General features: G+C 40.3%; 1 protein-coding gene across 1 annotated transcript in view; it reads left to right on the top strand.

Moving 5' to 3' along the window:
- The window catches only part of myh10 (myosin, heavy chain 10, non-muscle), a 55,186-nt gene that overhangs the window by 12,714 nt on the left and 23,526 nt on the right, over positions 1–18,946 (top strand). Inside the window, exons 4-17 of the mRNA XM_070828355.1 lie at positions 7,483–7,510; positions 9,128–9,230; positions 9,559–9,588; positions 9,748–9,762; positions 10,432–10,449; positions 13,996–14,088; positions 14,726–14,789; positions 15,070–15,168; positions 15,283–15,426; positions 16,081–16,176; positions 17,093–17,211; positions 18,011–18,163; positions 18,318–18,491; positions 18,687–18,860. Of these exons, the coding sequence (XP_070684456.1) occupies positions 7,483–7,510; positions 9,128–9,230; positions 9,559–9,588; positions 9,748–9,762; positions 10,432–10,449; positions 13,996–14,088; positions 14,726–14,789; positions 15,070–15,168; positions 15,283–15,426; positions 16,081–16,176; positions 17,093–17,211; positions 18,011–18,163; positions 18,318–18,491; positions 18,687–18,860 (1,310 nt within the window). The remainder of the gene's footprint in view (positions 1–7,482; positions 7,511–9,127; positions 9,231–9,558; positions 9,589–9,747; positions 9,763–10,431; positions 10,450–13,995; positions 14,089–14,725; positions 14,790–15,069; positions 15,169–15,282; positions 15,427–16,080; positions 16,177–17,092; positions 17,212–18,010; positions 18,164–18,317; positions 18,492–18,686; positions 18,861–18,946) is intronic.

Raw genomic sequence — 18,946 nt, 5'->3', positions numbered from 1 at the left:
TTTGAGTTTCGGTTTAACAATCAAAACAAAACAATTTGACGATGTCCCCTAGGTCTCTTGAAATTGTAATCACCATTTTTCCACACAATTAATCAATAAATTATAAAAAAATAATCAGCAGACTAATCAAAAATTACCATTAGAGTTAGTTGCAGGCAGCTTTAATCCAATGAAGATATTGGTTACAATTATAAACTGTATAGATCAACGTTATCTGTAAATGTTTCATTAAATTTCAGTGATTAATATCAGACGTTTCACACTTTATGTTTAGACTTAACAGTATCAATTGCCATCTGAACAAGAAAATATACACGAGACAAATAATTTGTTGCCTCTGATTTATGATCTTTAGAGCCGAACAGATTGGCAAATCATATTTATGGCTGAAGGGTGTCTAAACCTTGCAGGGATCTGTTAATTACCTCAGCAAGGCTGTGAAGCCTGTCAGTGCTCAGATGGGAGGTTAAATGAGGTGTTGCCCGACAAAGACAGGGTGTGTAAGTAGACCTCTAAAACTCACTGCACATCTGTCATTGATTAGCGGTCCAGATACTATATATAATTGCCCTCGCTGCTCAGCTGATGTGAACCCGCTGACGGACAAGAAGCTAATTTTATCATATCTGGGAATGTGTTATAAGAAAATGCTGATCCTTGCTTGAATGAAAACATGTGTTAGAGGAGCGGTCATGTCAGCAGTCACGATGGAGTCCAAGAGTGGACGTGCATCGGCGGTAGTGAAAGTGTCCCTAGGTGGGGTCTTGAAACACAAAGTCTTTGTTTGAGTTTAAAATGGTGAAAGACCCCCCTTCTCGAGTCTCTCCCTGGTGTTTAATCAGGGCATAAGGTCAAGTCCAACAAGATCCATCTTAGCTTAGTGAGGTTTTTCCAAAGCACAGCTCTTTGATTTCTTCCATAGAGGTCCATTTTATCAACAGCAAACAAAGCTCCTCTCATCTCACATGTCAGTAGCGTTACTGATACTGATTACGTGAATTGTTTGAAGAATGCCAAGCGTGCTCCAAGGAGTTTTCAGTGAAGCGTACAGTGTAATCTATACTGTCAGGAATGTGTGATAAACTGAACTCGGGAATGTTTATAATGGCACAGCGTACACTCTCAGCAAACACTGGCCCACCTGGCGCCAATGAGGTCTCTAGCAAACACTAATGGATTTGATGGCCTTTTGAACTGAGTCTCTTTCAACCTTAAGCCTCCTCCTGTGCACATTAGGGACTTGGACATATTTGCGAATCCACTTTTTGTGGATGAGGGACAGATTTACAATCTTTGAAACTATTATTCTCTGTCTCCCAACAGTTGCTCCCCCCCCCTAAAAACAACTGGAACAGATGTGGTCATGGATAGTGAAACCATTAAGACTAAGTAACTAATGGGAAACTCCTGCTTTCTTTGTAATAAAGCTCACACTTCTGTCCTAAATAGTATTAGCACAGCCATTGTTTTTAATACTTCAAAAAGTTCTTCTTTATTCCCTTTAAATTAAATCTAATAGGACAGGTGAGTAACACTACCAGAGAGGAACACTGAACATGAGCATATCTTCTCTGTGCTGCCAAAATTATGGAGCTCCTTGCACTCATCTCTGAACCCTGACCACAGACAATAAGTCTGTTTTGTCTAACGATAAGTTCATTGATTTCTGTCCTGCTAATTTTTAGATGTGGATCAACAGTAAAATAAATACCTTCTTGTTGCTGTCATCTAGTGTGAAATGATTCCTGGCAGACTTGCTAGTAAAGTCTCAGATAGTTCTTTAAATCTGAACTTCATCTGGTGGCTCTTTTCTTCACATCAGCCACTAGCAGGGAGACGGAGTAACAGACCAATATTTCATTATACAATATCATGAGCTAAAGTAGATTTATTTCTACTTTGTCTTTCTTGTTCCTCTTGTCTTTTTAGATATATCTCCTTCACTATGTCTCATATTCTCCTTCGCACCCAATGATTTTCCATCTTCCTCCCTCCAGTCACCTCTGTCTGGCTGCCACACTCCCTGTCACCGTGGATTTATTCTGCACCTGATGTTAGTCACAGATTTCCCAAACGGTTTTCTAGACTAGCATCAGTTTGCATGAATTCCTTCAATAAAAATCTAAATCCTGTTGTCAGTGTGCTCTCAAACACAGTTAATCTCCCGATCAGATTTCATCACAGACGTTCCTTCTGAGAAATGCTCCACGTAGGAAACCAAATACACTGGATTTCCTTTGCATTTGTTTCCATTTGTAAGTCCTTGGCTTTAGCACCATCCCCAGTTCTTCCCACACCAGAAGCCTTTGCCGTTATAGCCCTGAAATGGATGATTTAAAATGATTCACTGCTGTGACTCCTAAAAACGTATTGACAGCTACCTCCATGTCCGATCCCTTTTGACCAAATGGGTTTCTTATATTTGGCAGGTGCAACAAGATCAGAGACAAGCATTGGTTCATACCACTGCAAACATGACTACAGCCTTCTTTTAATGGGCTGTAAAGTCCCTTTGGTGCCCTGTCATAAGTATAACTGCTCTGGGGTGTTAAGCTAATAAACAATCACAAGCCCACTCTGTATCATGAGATGGCTTTTCTGTGCCAGAACGGACACTACAGACACTCACAATTCTTCTAGATCAGCAAGTTTCTGTTCTGTTGTATTTATAGTTCAGTTTCATGCCAACACTCCTGCTCCATCCAAGTGTGCTTAGAAGCAAATCCCATAATTGCCACATAGGATACTTAACCCACTACTTTATTTTAGTTGGAAAATCAAATATATGTGGTAGTCCATGTGTAGTCATTATATGCAGTTTTTAATGTGTTTTTTTTGTCCCTGATTTTGCTCATTACAGCCTCGGGGCCCGTGTTACATCATAGCTGGATGTATGGTTAGATTTGCACTGATTTTTAGATAGTCATTTAAAAATATATGGCACTGAAAAATTGTGACAGTAGTTATAGTAGCTGTAGGAATGATGAACAGTAGAACAGGAAGAACAATGAATTTCTGATTAGTCTGATTAGACCTCTTTTCAGGACTGTGTGGGAGTGAACAAACTGTGCTTGACTGACACCTCCCTCGTACTTCTCTTGGTTTGCTTGCACCTGTCAGGGCAGGACTACTTCCACTGTTACCAGTCTTATTAGCCCACATTTCTTGAGACAGTTCATCCATACAGTTTCAGGCTGACTTGGTCTAATCAGCCAGAGTAACTGAAAAGACCTGTGTGGGTGTATATGCATCTGCTATGACTGCACAGTTCACTGTTGATTTGTAATTGGATTTTAGGTTTCCATTAAGAATAACACAGCGGTGTAAATGATGTGTTCCAATCAGCATTTGCTGTAGATGTTTTCTTTAGGAGACAGGACTAAGTAAGCTGTGGACAGCCCTTTACGTATGCTACTGAAGAGGAAATGAGCTCTTTGACTTTCATTTTAGAGTTGAGTGGACATTAATTTACTGAATAACTTCTATAACTGCTAGTTGATGACTTGGTTAATGGTTTACTATACTGTCTGTACCTAAGCAAACACCATCAGTGGCTCCTCACAGGCAGTATAGAGAGACAGCTCTATTTCCTGCTGTTAATGAGACAGTATTATAGTGCTCATGGATTTGTCTTCATTACCCTGAACAGTTCGCTGATGTGTTACACTATTTACATCAGTGTTTTTGTGGAGGTTTTTGTCCTCCTGTGACACTTAGTAACAGCTAGATCAGCGTGTAGGACTGGTCTCTGAGGTGAGTGTGTGCACTTCATTGCCACTCCTAAATACAGGCATTAGCCATCAGTGGCAGACACTGGCCCAGGCCCAGCGTGCCACAGCCTTACAATGAGCTCACTGTCGTGAGCTGAGATCAGCTCCCCTTCTCGCCCCCCTTCCCTTCTCCTCGCTTTGCTCTGAGAGAAACACCACATGCAGAGCTGCTGTGTTTATGTCAAAGCCGCAAGACATCCTCAAATTTTTCACTGTCACCCGTTTGTAAGACCATTGACGCAGAAGCTCTCTATTCTATCGACTTCTGCATAGCCTGTGGCATGTCCATGATGTACTGTGTTGCCTGAATTTCATCTGCTCAATACTAACTTTTACATCATTTTGCATTTTTTATGATCTGACAATGTGTTTGCTCCGAAAAAAGTCTGAATCAGATATTTAAAGTGATATTCAGACTCCTCAGCTTTCAATGTAGCTAATAATATTACATATCCTGGGGGAATTTTCACTGCCAACTGACAATAACGGAGTCATGTGAAGCTGGCAAGAGCAATACCAATCATGCGAAACCCACAAAACAGTCCTTATGACCATCAAGTAATGTTACAGAAATAACAGCCTCTGTCCGGGTAGTTCTCAGACACACACAGTCCTCTTCCAGTAATCAGCACTGTACAGTCTGGAGAGGCTGTTAAGGTTGCAGCAGTGCTGGCAAATTGATGAATGGAAGTGAACAGTCTCACTGACTGGATCATATCTTTCCATGTGTCTGCAGCCACTCTGATAAAGGAGACAGTGGCTTTCTGAGTGGTGTTGTGTTTGTGTCTTATTCTGATAGGGATGTGGAAGTAAAGAGTCAAGATAGATGAGAAAGAGGTGGCGACCCCCAGAGAAGGAGGGGTGATTGTGTTTGCATGTGTGCTGTCATGCACGGTGCAGGAGTTGACGTCACCGCTTGATAGATCCAGAAGGACCAGAGTAGCTTTAGTGTGTGCGTGTGTTTGCGTGCATACGCGTGAGGCCAATTCCCCTTCTTACGGTGCTTTACTGCAGGAAGTTCCCGGTCAAAGCCAGGAAACCCAGGTCGTCCCTGATGAGCCATCCAGCTGTGTCCTCAGTCAGATAACCCTCCATCATTTTACCCCACAGTCAGCACTTCAGTCCAGGAAATCTTCACCTCTGGCAGAGCAGTTTGCCTGGGACACGACATGTACCAAATGAGCTGAAATACTCATAGCTCGTGTACTGCAGGGGTTCCTCACCTATTGGCTTCAAAATGAAGCAATGTTTCCCTGACACCCCTCGTCATGTTATTGCCTCGAGTGCTAACGTGACTGAGAGTTGTCTTTTTATTGATTGTGCTAATTTATTGATTTTTAGAGGTTGCAGTCAGTTAAAGCAAAATTAGTGAAAAATGAATATAATTTTGTGGTTAATTTGGGGTCTCCCTGAAGGGTTTCGTTGAATAATCTGGAAGTTTGAATGCAAAAGGAGTGTGTCCTGAATTAATACAGCCAGTTTGTTCCATTAGCGTCCTGCTGCTCCACATGGTGAAATGATCCACTCTTCCTCTACAACTGTGATTTTAATCATGTATATCTTGTTAAGTTGTTACTGGAATGGCAGAGGAACCCGTCCACATTGAATTTGGACTTTTCTCATCAGGCAGTTTTGTAGGGGACATAATTTCTTTGTAAAGAATCTTGTTTTTAAACATCAGCAGGTTTTGATGAGCCATTACTCAAACATAGAGTGGTGGTCAGCTGGTCGATTTATTGGTTGTTATGCGCTTGTTTGAACAAATTGCCATTGGTCACGTAATTGTTACTTTCATAAGATGAAATGCCCTCTTAATCTGTTATTTTCATGCTCATTATGCCGGAATATTGAAAAAACAGTTGGTCAGTGTTGCTCATACTTGAACAGGCTTTTTTTCAGACTCTTGATGATCCACTGAATTAATTTAAGAAAACTAAAAAGCTATCTTTGGATGAATTAAAATGTTAAGGCTCGAATTGGCTTGTTCAGTCACACAGCTATGTTTAAAGTCAGAGAAGATGTGTCTTTTCCTGAGTTATTGATGACTCACCCAAGTCAATCTGCTAATGCACCAGGTTGCCAATCCCCGGTAACTCCTTCAATTAACAAACATGCAGACTCAGCAGTACAGTTACAGTATTAATGGCCTCTGCGATCAGCCCCCTTGATGAACAAGCACTTACTCACCAAACAGAGACACAGGGAACTGATATGAGATGAAATGAGATTCATGAACAGTTAATCCCTCCAAACCAACCGGCGAGAGTAATGTGGCTGCATTTTGCGTTTGAGGATGAATCCATATTATTTGGTTCCATGCTGTGGTGGCATCGTTATAATGAGGATCATTTTATTCACAACATTTTTGATATGAAAGTGGGATTTCAAGTCATTTTTAGATTCAACTATCGAAACATAATGTGAAACTGAGATGAATGGAAGGAAAATGGATCATCCAGATAAATAATCTTGATGTCAGTATTAATGTAATCACGATGTAGCTACTGTTCTTACTGTATAAATCTTACACAGTTGCAGCTCTCGGTGACAGAGACAGGATGCAGCGTCAGAGCGAGCATTTTAGCTCTGAATGAACAGGGCAACGTTAAGTCAGCAGAGTGAGGAGAGTCTGATGACTTTTATCTAATCTTTGGACTTCTTGCTGCTCAGCCATGTGACAGGACAGGAGGCCCTATCTCTGGGGGGCATTGACGGAAAGACAAAGCAGTTTTCCCCATGACATCATCACCATTATTTTTCCCTACTAGTTCTATATGTGACTCTGATCTGCCCCATTCAACGCTCATAAAACCCTCCAACTGGAGTGCCCCGCAGGAGGTTAGGGTTAGGATGCACTTGATGTCATATTATATTGCCTCATGACCAGAGTGCAAATTGCCCTCAGCACAACACACATTAACATTTTAAGACAAGAAAAGAATTGGATCAGTATTCGCGTTGTCATGCTGTGTTGACGCCATGCATCTTTCTCCTGTATCGGTCAGGCTGTAGTAATTATGTTTGTCTAACTAATTACTGTTGCTGCCTCTTTTGGCAGGGACACTCTTTTAAACGGTTTTAAACTCAATGAGGCTTACCTGGTTAAAATAAAGGTTAAACTAAATGATAATAACAATCTTATCACTGACAAATAAATGCAATAATATTCGTAGGTAATGGAGAATACATGTTTGTGAGTATTTTTGCGACCTGAAATGGATCACATGTGTTTGCTGCTCTATGCTCCAATTCTGAGTTAATAGATACTTAAAGTTCCTCTGCTGCTTTCACATCAAATAATCTGTGCTTGATCGTATAAAATCTGGGATTACTTGCCCTGGTCCAAGCCTCAGAAATTATACTCCAAGTCTGCACAGTCTATTTACCAATCCAAAGCTGACATTACAGTTGCCTTATCTCTCCCGTGCAGTGATTTGACCTCACAGCGCCGCTTTTTCTCTGCTTTTCTGATATTGCATTCTAGGAAAAACCTGTGGTGAAATGCTATGAGCTCATGCCAGCTCATATGAACACACTAAGCTTGACTTTGACCTTCAAATCCACAATCTGCTGATAAGACTTTACTTTTGGCACGATGTTTTGGTGATGAGGTTGTCAATCAAAGCTTGTGAAAGCACTGAGAGACTGAATCAAACAGACTGCTGAGGTTGACTGTCCCCCCCCCTTTTCCTCCTTCTCTTGTTCCCCACAGATCGAGAGGACCAATCTATTCTTTGCACGTGAGTATACAGAGTTTTATTTCCTATTCTTAGTTTCATACAATTGTTTCAATATGTTGTTAGCAAGTCATTGTATATAATAATATAATTTAATAACTCAGGCTTATACAGTTCGTGTATTTCTCTGTGTCCTATATTGCTGAGGTTTTAGTCCATATTAATAGCATAATGTTCAGGGTTCACACATTACCCTTATGTAGGTCTTCTTTTCGCTTTGTGTTAGCACCACATGGTGTAGTATATTTCCCTGTGGCATTTTCTTATGTAATAATGCATTCACTGGTAATTACACAAGTTCTTGCGCTGCCCCTGGTCCTTGACAGTTATTTTAAATCGTGTGTCTCAATGTCACTACTTGAGAGAAAAGTGAGAAATGTGTGTCAGAGAAATGCCTGACATTTCTGCCACACAGCCCTCTGGCATCTTTTCAGTGACAAGTGTCTACAGATGACTGGAATGTCGCCAAAGAAAATGCCAGAGAGGGTTTCAAGACGTAAACCATGCGGCAGCCCTTTTTACTCATGCAGGGTAACTAGTGAGACGTTCGTGTTATTTTCTCCCCTCTATATACACACATGGGGTCACAATATTTTACTTTAATACAACAACACCACAAACAAAGCCTAAAGCGTAGTGTAGTGCATAGGGGAGGGAGAGAGGGAGAGAGAGGGAGAGAGAGAGAGGGAGAGGGAGAGGGGGAGAGGGAGAGAGAATTAGCTTCACTACTAAGCACCTATGACATGGTTATTGTACTGAATTGTGTCAGTGATGTGTTGCACAAAAAATGGATATGTTCATGCTTCTGAACATGTACACATAGACATTGAATAATACATTATGCACAATATCATGGACACAGAATAAAATTTAGGAGTCTCAAAAGACACGATCAAGTCAGCACGCCCTGTTTAAGCAGCATGTTGTCTGAAATGGAGGAGCTGAGGACTCTTAACACCCAGCACGCCAAGGCCAACAACAGAGACGTTGACATAATCCCTCCATGATTGTCCTCAGTTCACGGTAGCCAACAAGACTGACAGCATTTACACTCCGCTCTCCCAGTCTTTTTTCTCAGCCATATCACACTCTCTCACTTTGAAAGCAAAACAATATTTTCTGCATACTTGGTGTATGCAAATTTGCACTTACTGTAAAACCTCAAGTATGCTCTAAATCTAAGCTGCTCCCCTAAAGTTTTTGCATGGCTCAGAGGACCCGAGAAGATTTCTCTCCTGTTATTCAATGCCATGGTCACCGTATGACAGAAGTGAAATGCAGGCTGCACGTCCACATGCCAGCAACCACAGGCCTCAACTGGACTGACACTCAAAAGCTATGGCAGGGGAAAACACACATATTTAGACGCACATCAGTATGTAGTTTGAGGCTTAAGGTTAGATTTGTGCATTTCTTTGCAGTAGAATAGAGGACGGGTCTTGTGTTCTGCCCGCACCCGCAAACCTGTACAGCTAAAGCTGGACAATAGGTCATAGCTTTATTGATTCGGCTTTTTGACACCACTGAGGCTGAGGTTTAAAAACTAAGCCGTTTAATATTGCTCACGCGCTATTCTGAGGGTATCTGTTTTTGTGCGCTTTGTCTTCTTTTGTCACACAGAGGTGAGTCAGGAGCTGGCAAGACGGAAAACACAAAAAAGGTCATTCAGTACCTGGCACACGTTGCCTCCTCCCACAAAGGAAGAAAAGACCACAACATTCCTGTGAGTATTCTCCTTTCTCATCTCTCCAATTTAGGTTAGCAATGCTCTTAGCCATAAACTGCACGAAATGAGCCCATTCAAATGTGTTGAAATCCTAATGTAAATGTTAGATTTATATGAAAAATAAGTTACTACCACTATGTCTAATCATATCTTTGTATGCCCCCACAACTCCATAAGACCAGGTTATTCTTTAGACCTTGTGTAACGCTGTAAATACAGATAGTAAAAGTAGATATTGATACCTGTAGTGGGTGCCATGGCTTTGTGCACCAGATGTTTGTGCACACTACCTAACAAATTGCATTTGTTTATCTGTAACAAACAGCCAGAATCACCTAAACCAGTGAAAGTACAGGCAAGTCTTTATGCTTTCTTTTACACCATGTTCATGTGCATGCTACACTCACATTATCCTCTCAAGCAAATTTACTTTGTCTGAAATGAGCTGTATTTAATACCTGGTGTGAACACTGAAAACAGCATATTTAGCATTGACATTGTCTCTCTCTGTCAGGCACAAAATGCAGTTGTGAGTACATTTTAAAACTGGCATGCTTATTCAGACTCCTTTCTTTGTGTTTTATGTGGATGTATGTAAATTTGCCCTCCATTATTGTGATTCACATTCAGTGATAGATAGCTGCACGCATGCTGTTTTGATTTGTTGTGGAATACACATGTTGAGTCTTGGGTGTCATGTTGTGTTGTATGAAACTTTCTGCTAGTGCAAAAATAGTTAAAGTACTTGTACTTTAGAAAAGCATGTATTTCATTGGTGTTTTAGACTGTGGTAAATTAAGATGGTGACCACATCTGTCTTGCTTAAAAGCGTCAGTTGAGGACATCCAGAAGAAGCTTGGTTATGTTTAGCTAGTCTCAGTCGTAGTCAGGACCTACTGTAGAGACATACAGGTAATAACAGTACGCCTGAGATGGGCTGTTCAAACAATAACTACCTGTTAACCCAGAACACCAGCAGTAATCTGGGTTTTGAGGCCAGGATTACAGACCAGTGAGGTATTATAATGATATTAATTCCATCCACAGACTGCTGTAGGTTGTGCTTAGATTCTGACACTAATGCAAATCCATTCACAAAAATGTGTAGCTTGAGGAACCACAGGTTCATTTGTATCCATGACATTAATGCAATTTATTATTTTCCGTAATAACAATTCAATCTCCCCATATCCTACAGAGTGGACCCCTGTTTTATGTGAGTAGTATGTAGTTTTTCACTTATCTTACCTCACTTGCAAAATAAAAGGGGTGCTTTACCCACTCTGTTGCCACCCATTCTTTAACTCTTCTATAAATAACTGACTGAACCCTATAATATTGCCTGAAGTCGGGCAGTAGATGCTTTCCATGCTCTTTAATCCACCTGCTGTAGTTGTGCTGTAACTTTTGCCTTGCATGAAATGTACTTCCTGTTTTCACTCAGTATGTTAGTGGGATCTGCTTCTTTCAGACATTTAAAATTCACATTACCTACAATGTCTCATTGACATGAATCATTGCTCTAATCCTTTTTTAAAAAACTAATGGGCTGCCATAAAGCTGATAGATCCATTGTTAGTTCTTGCCTGTTTAATGAAGCAGGTTATTAACATTACATCCACTGTCTAATATGTTCTACTGTGTCGGCATGTTAACAGGTTTCTCGTTTGGTTTATGGTGACCTGAAAAGAGATCAATGTCCCAGCTTGTCATTTGAAGAAAATTATCTGTTGACCAGCGATTAATGATTTGAAGAAAATATCCAACTACATTTTAAGCAAATATTTTGACTGCTACTATTTGGGATATGATTGTGCTAAGCATTATCACAAATGAGTCTTTATTACAATTGAGTAATATACTCAACATAAACAACATTCAGATATAATCATGTTATTCAGAAGTGGTGTTATAGATATATAGAATAAATGCTTAATGTAAACACATACATGTAAATAAATATATCGACCGCTTATATGACTATAATGACAAACTGTTGACAATGTTATCGGACTGAAGACCCCAAGGGATACTGGTGACAGCTCTGACCTGTAGCTGCCAAAGTTACAGTTAATACTGTTAGTTATGGAAGTTGTAGATCTTGGGATTTTAATCTGATTTCAGATTAATCGTTCAGCTCTACTGGCCCACATGTACACTGCACACTTGAGCACCTAGCCATGAGGGACTCCACAATAACCGTCCCATTTGCTGGGTGCATCTTTATGTTTATTGCATGTAACAATACGTTAGAAGCGAGACAATTGTTATGGTTCAAGTTATTTATTATTTATTGATTAAAGTGGTTCACTGGATCTCACTATGGCCAATGCAGAAGCTCTTTTGACCTTTCTTACTCTGAGTTAGATTCATCCTAAAATCTCTGGTGGCTCAGATGAGTTCTCCACATTGGCTTGTTCCTGTCCAGATTTAAATGCTTTGAACCATTTCCCAAGGAGCGTTCTGCTTTTTCTTGCTGGTTAAAAGAGCGACTTGTAATATTTGTCTGGCCTTGTGACCTCCGGAGCAGATGCTGAGCAGTGAAAGCACATCCACATCTACTGGCCGCTGCCTCACAAGATTTAGTGGAACAGTTTTGACTGATCCTCTTTGACTCCACTCAATCTGTCCTAAAGTACTACTCCATGGCCTGCCAGAAAACCTGCAATTAGACAAGCGGCATACTGAAGTTGTAGCTATTGAATTGTTTTCTAGAATGGTAGAAAATTAAAATAAAAGTAAAAATAATAATAAAAGTTATTTAGCTTTAAAATGATTGCATGTATTTCTGGTGAGTGATAATTTGTCTCTCTCTGTAGTTTAGAAGCCTCCCAAGTTGCTTACATTTTCTCACAGCAACACAACAATAGGCCATATCAAATGCAGGAGCCAGCTCTCTCGGCCCTCAGATGTCTGACATGCTCACTTTGCAAAACGGAATGTGGGTCAACTTCTAATGCTGCTAAATTGGCCCCCCACTGGTGTTTGTAATCTGCTCTTTGTTTTTATGTGCGTACAGCAGACCACACAGATGGGCAGAGGTTGCTAGTGAGCAATTTTAACTACCAAGTTGCACCACATGCCAGTGTTTATGTAAAAACAAAGGCTGTTGGTTTGAATCCTCTGCCCTACGTGGGCTTTGCCACTGCTCTGATAGCTGGAAAGGGACCAGGTTTATCCAGTTGAGCCCTGCTTCATTCCAGCTGCTCAAAAACTCAATTAAAAGCAGCCCATCGTGCTCTCCGGCCAAAGATCACATTACATGTCTCACATCCTGAGTGCAATGCTGATCTCTCATCACACAGAGTTCCCTTTTGTGGAAAATGGCCTCCTCAAATCTTCAGTTTGTGCAGCTTTTTTTTTTTTGACGTAATGGGAAAATATTCCCCCTCAGCCACAAGAAGAGAAGTAACAGTTCAGAAGAAATTGTTTTTCTCTCAGTCATTTTGGATTCTCTGGTCATGACACAACCCACAATGTGGCTTTGATGGAAACACAGTGAGCCACCTGCCCAAACATCTGCATAAGTCACTTATTTATTTGTTCAGCCTCTTAACGTGGCCAGTGTAACTGCTGTATGTGTGGACACATTCTTCCTGACATGATAAAGAGGCTATTTGGCTTTTCTCACAACAAAAAACCCAAACCACAGGGCTCAGCTTTGTTTTTCATTGCAGTTTAACTTTATAACATTAAAGAAAAAACTTCTGCTAAATGGAATTTAAGTTTTGGAAGGTTTTGTGTCACCATGTTTACAGGATTAGTTTATATTTTATGTGCTTCAGAAAACAGAAGTATCAAACCCTCAAGTCTGCTGCCAAGAAGGGTTTCAGTATTTTAATTACTTAAATATGATCAGATTATTCGTTTAATTGCTTAGTTCATAAAATGTGAGAGAATAAAGCCCCATCTGAAGTCTGCAAATTGCTGGTTTCATTCAAAACCCAAGGATATTTCATTTTTTAATGAAACAGAAAAGCAGTAAAGTCTATATTTCTATAACAACCTTCTTACTTAAACATTGTTGATAAGTGATATGAAAACTTTTTTATCATACTTGGAGTTGGGTGTTCCTTTTTCCTTATTTGAATCTTATGTAACATGAAGACGTTTGGTCGCATCGTCTCTGCCTGGTGTTGCTGTGGAAGAAAATGACTTTGATAGGAAAAAGCTCTGATGCTCCACACTGCTCCATTTTAAATTCAACTGCAGTTTGGGAAAACTTGAAACTCTCAGAAAAACAGTTTGTCATTTATCTCATAAAAGTTCTATATTATTGCCATACACATTAGTGTTGATGATGATAAACGGCTTAATTTCAGTTCATGATTGTCTAATTACTTCCATAAGCTGTCGGTATCTGTGTGCATGAGATATGTTTTTAAAGGTTTTTAAAAACTACTAGACCAATACAAATTCCCCAAATAAAATTTCAGTTTTGCTTTGTCCGTTATTAGTTCTCCCTCTTTTTTTTAAGGACTTGGTATAGCAAAGGTGTGATGGGAGGATGACTGTCACCTTTACTGTCATCTTTGTCTCTCTGACTTTGTTTGCTTTGTCTACCCACACAGTGTCAATGTATGTGAGGTGTTTATGTACAAAACACAGGACAAGTCTGAGGATGTTCGCAGTCTGCATGTACACATTCCTGTTTTTCAGTTTCCAGTGAAAATCAGAAAATCAGTGGGTCATCGTTTTTGTTTGTTGGTATTTCATGTGGTGAGGATGAACTGTAACATCCCTCTGGGTTTTTGTTTTTCAGGGTGAATTGGAGCGTCAGCTTTTACAAGCCAACCCCATCCTTGAATCTTTTGGAAATGCTAAGACAGTGAAAAATGACAACTCGTCACGCTTTGTAAGTACAGAAAAATTATGTTTATGCAGTGGGTCTGCATTCTTAATGTGCATCTCACAAAGTCTCCAGCCTCCTCCCCTCTCAGCATCACCTTGTCTGATCTTAGTTCAGCACCTGAATCCAATTTAAGTGGTGTGTTTGTATCTTCTATAAACCAGAGGTAAAACTGAAGTGACTTAATTATCCTACTTTTCCTTTAAGCAATTACACAGACCGTATAGCCGGACACAGGCGCCTGTTTGTCATTAATCACACCTTTGATGTACTGCATCTTTTCAGACCTCGTGGATGTGATGTAGGACAGAAGAGACAGAAGTGAAGTCTGGGTTTAAGGAATATGACAGCGAATTTATCTGTTCAAATTTAATTTTTCCTGCACGAACCCCGACCAGATGTGACAATAACAGAAGTTTCCATTTGTCACCAGTGAGAACATGAAGACCTGTCTGTATGGGTCAGGACCTGTACACTTATATACTGTACAGTAAAATGTACTGGTGCAGATGAGAACCCAGGGTGTCAAAATACATTTGTGTTGTAACCGCAATGAACATTATTTTATTATTTTATTCTGTAGTTATAACATTATCTTGTCTTGGGCACCTCCTGATCATTTATCCTCTGGTTATCTCTGCAGGGTAAATTCATCCGGATCAACTTTGATGTCACCGGATACATCGTTGGAGCAAATATTGAAACCTGTATCCTGTTTTAAAACTATAGACTAGTACTGACTATCATTCTGTGTGCAATCAGTCAATGTACGTGAAATAATTACAAAGACGCAAGCCAGTGATGTGTATTGGACGCAAAGATGAATCCTATGATTCATAATTTTCATCATACAGTGTTGTTGATATTTGTTACCACTATTCAAGCAGAAGATTTATGAAACAGAAATATTTTGCTCTTGTGATCTCAACCTGTTTGACCTGTGTAGACCACTAGGAATGGGTTTTTTTCCTGATCGTTGTGTGTCAGACCTACTGGAGAAATCCAGAGCTATTCGTCAAGCCAAAGATGAGCGCACCTTCCATATTTTCTACCAGCTGCTGGCTGGAGCCGGAGAGCACCTCAAATGTAAGTAGACTGAGCTTTTATGCCATCTAGGTTCAACTGACCATCTGAGAGGGGGAAAAATCATATTTTAATGTTTAATTTAATGTCTCTAAAAATGTTTCCATTGTCCCACAGCGGACCTGCTTTTGGAAGGATTCAATAACTACCGTTTCCTCTCCAACGGTAACATCCCAATCCCAGGCCAGCAGGACAAAGACAACTTCCAGGAGACCATGGAGGCCATGCACATCATGAGCTTTGTCCATGATGAGATTCTGGGTATGTGTCCCACCACAACAGAATAAAACAAACACAACAAGTTTCTCAAGAAGCATGCTTTCACTTTTCTGTTGTTTTTCTATGCCCTGCCCGGTGCATATCCCAGTGAGATCATTTAAACATGGACCACAGCCTTGGGTATATATTACTTGTCAATGTCCTTCTGATTTCATGGTTTCAGAAATTGTTTGGTTCCAGGTCGAAGTCACATTGATATGATATATTATTTATTAGACCCCAAACATCCTGTTTTGGAAATGTAAAATAAAGTTTTGGTGAACATATCTAACTAGCTAATGAGCTTCTACAGCCTACCAGTTAGCAATCAAGCACAGTTTCATGTGATTGGCAGGGTAGCCAACCCCAGATCACATTGGATTAGATGAATTTATGTGTGAGTTTATCCGTTGAATAAATTAAGGATGAGTCCTCAAAAATATGTCAAGAACAGGGAGACAAAAAAGAGGAGATTTAATATAAAAATGCTGATGAAATGATTTTTGACACATTTTCTACTAACAATTAACTTTTTTTTATTGATAATCTCCAGCGATATTAAGATTTTTTTTTTTACCTTTTTGTCAGTGTCACTGCTTAAACACATAAATGTTGTACTACAGTAATATCCTTGTCTCTGGATCCTTGTATCTGCAGCTATGCTGAAGGTCGTGTCGTCAGTGCTTCAATTTGGTAACATTGTCTTTAAGAAGGAGAGGAACACTGACCAAGCCTCTATGCCTGATAATACTGGTAGGTATCCCACACATAAACAAACACACACACACACACACACACACACACACACACACACACACACAGCTACATCTGCTCCATAACCTCGTAGCTTTGAGCTCACAGGTCAGAACATTCTCCTCCTCCTTTTCCTCTTCCCATATATACTTCATCTCCTCTCCTCTCCTCTTCCTGCCTCTCTCACACTGTGTCCCTCTCCTACATAACAGAGGAACTGGTGATTTACGTCCTTTCTCTCCCTGAGCCTTGTCAACCTGCCATTAGACCACATCATTATGAGGATTTACTCCTGAAGGAAATGGGGCACAGCCGTCCAGTTCCTCCACATGTGGCACTGCATATTTGGCACTTAAAAAACAGGGAGACAGAGAGAGAGAATGAGTCTAATGCCAATGATGCAGATTGGCCAGAAATTCCCAAATGTGACATGCAGAGCTCAAGGCTGAAGCAGATGTTTTTTTTAGTAGTGAGACTTGGCAGATCTTGACTGGATGCTGCCTTTTCTACTTTTCCACAAACTCCAGCCATGTGAAATATAACATTTTCCCTGTTACATTTCAAAAGAAAACAAGACAACATTTAAATCTTAATATTAATCCTTGATAGGCAAACCACAGCATTGACATCTTTTACAGGAATACTTGAGTGAAGTTTCCAAGACTTTTAGAGAGGTTTGTAATAAAATTTCTTAAATTATGTAATTGTCAAACAGTGGATCCTCATCTTTCTAATATCTAATCTTGGAAAAACAAACAATAATTTCTCCATAGTATTTAATTTCTTGACAAGACCATTGAACACGCAGGTCTAAGTAAAATAGACTATTCCACTGTAATCTGTGGCCTCCTTCAGTTCTCATTTAAATAACCTTTTTTTTTTCCAACTGTGTTCTTTTTCCATATATATTTCCCAGCTGCTCAGAAGCTGTGTCATCTGCTGGGTATGAATGTAATGGAGTTTACCAGAGCCATCCTGTCCCCAAGGATCAAAGTGGGAAGAGACTATGTCCAGAAAGCACAAACTAAAGAGCAGGTCAGTCGGCTGCATTTTTTTTTTTTTATTACTTACTTTACTACTGATTTTTTATTACACTTATCTTTTGTTGCTAGCAGAGCTCCTCATTAACACTGATAATTCTTTAATATATACTAATGCAACTGAAGTGGGTCTGTTTCACTGTAGGAGGAGTTATTCTTCAGGTAATTTATGTATCTGTCAGGTGATGGGTGTTAGCTGACTGGAAACTTTGACAAACATAAACTCTCCCAGTTGAATCATCAGTTCAAAGAAAGCAACAAGGTGAATTTTAGTCAGGAACATCCAATCACTGAGCTTAAAATTCTGTTAATGTGCGGCTAATTAGGAGTCGAAGGTAAAGAATAATGGTAAGGCAGTCTGGGTCAAACTCCAGAGCTGAAATGACTTAAAAACTGATGGCCATAACAGTGAAGACGTGCTGTCAAAAACTGATCTGATATCTTGCATTGTTTCATATCTGTAGTGGACACAAGGGAAGGTTAGTTTCATCTCCTGATGAATGATGAATGAATGATCCATTGCCATTTAAAGTGCAGTATTCTTGCAGACGTCTGATCGTAATGGCTACAGCTCAATAGATACAGCTTTTGTCTCAACTCAGATAATATTACAAGTCTGACTCATAGAGCACATGGAACATTTACTGTGTACAGTCTTGCCAATTTGTCCAGTGAGGATCTGGAAGCGTGTCTGATTTATTGCGACCTGTGCTTGCTCTCTGCCATGTCATCTTTGGCCATGTCACCTCTGTATCTGTTTATATTGTCTCACTGTTATGTTTCTCTCCCTGCAGGCCGACTTTGCTGTCGAGGCCCTGGCTAAAGCGACGTATGAGCGTCTGTTCCGCTGGCTGGTCCACCGTATTAACAAAGCTCTGGACAGAACCAAACGGCAGGGAGCCTCCTTCATTGGCATCCTGGACATTGCGGGTTTTGAGATTTTCCAGGTGTGGATAAAAAAGTGTTACCTTTAAAGAAGGCACTTGTCCTCAGAGGAAATGTTTTTGTTTTATACAATTAATAACAGAGTTGGTTGCCGTTGTTGCTGTCTTATACATTTATCCATGTTTTGTTCTCCCATGTATTTCTCCCCTATCACAGCTGAACTCATTTGAGCAGCTCTGTATCAACTACACCAATGAGAAGCTGCAGCAGCTCTTCAACCATACCATGTTCGTCCTGGAGCAGGAGGAGTACCAGAGGGAGGGCATCGAGTGGAGCTTCATTGACTTCGGCCTCGACCTGCAGCCCTGCATCGACCTCATTGAGAGGCCGGTCAGTGTGAATGATTAGCCTGTATCTATCTATCTAAGAAGAAGAAGAATGAAAACATACCTATTTAAACTCTTGATTCCCACTTACTCTTTAATTATTAAGCTGTGCTGCCTAACAATTTAGCAACTAAATGATAATGCAACATTTACTGTTCACACTCTCTGAAGTCTCTGCCCTGTGTTAATATTACTTCAGGCAAACCCTCCAGGGGTGTTGGCTCTGCTGGATGAAGAGTGCTGGTTCCCCAAGGCCACGGACAAGACCTTTATAGACAAGCTGACCCAGGAGCAGGGCACACACACCAAGTTTCAGAAGCCCCGCCAGCTCAAAGATAAGGCCGACTTCTGCATCATGCACTACGCTGGCAGGGTACGTTAATTTTATCGATTTGAAAATCACACTCAGCATGTTTCTGTCTTTGCTTTGCTGAAAATACACTATTGGAGTGTGTTTCT

Source organism: Pempheris klunzingeri, chromosome 3 (assembly GCF_042242105.1).
Source record: "Pempheris klunzingeri isolate RE-2024b chromosome 3, fPemKlu1.hap1, whole genome shotgun sequence".
Taxonomy (NCBI): Eukaryota; Metazoa; Chordata; class Actinopteri; order Acropomatiformes; family Pempheridae; genus Pempheris; species Pempheris klunzingeri.
Note: the sequence above shows the minus strand (reverse complement) of the source record. Positions and strands in the feature narration are given on the sequence as shown.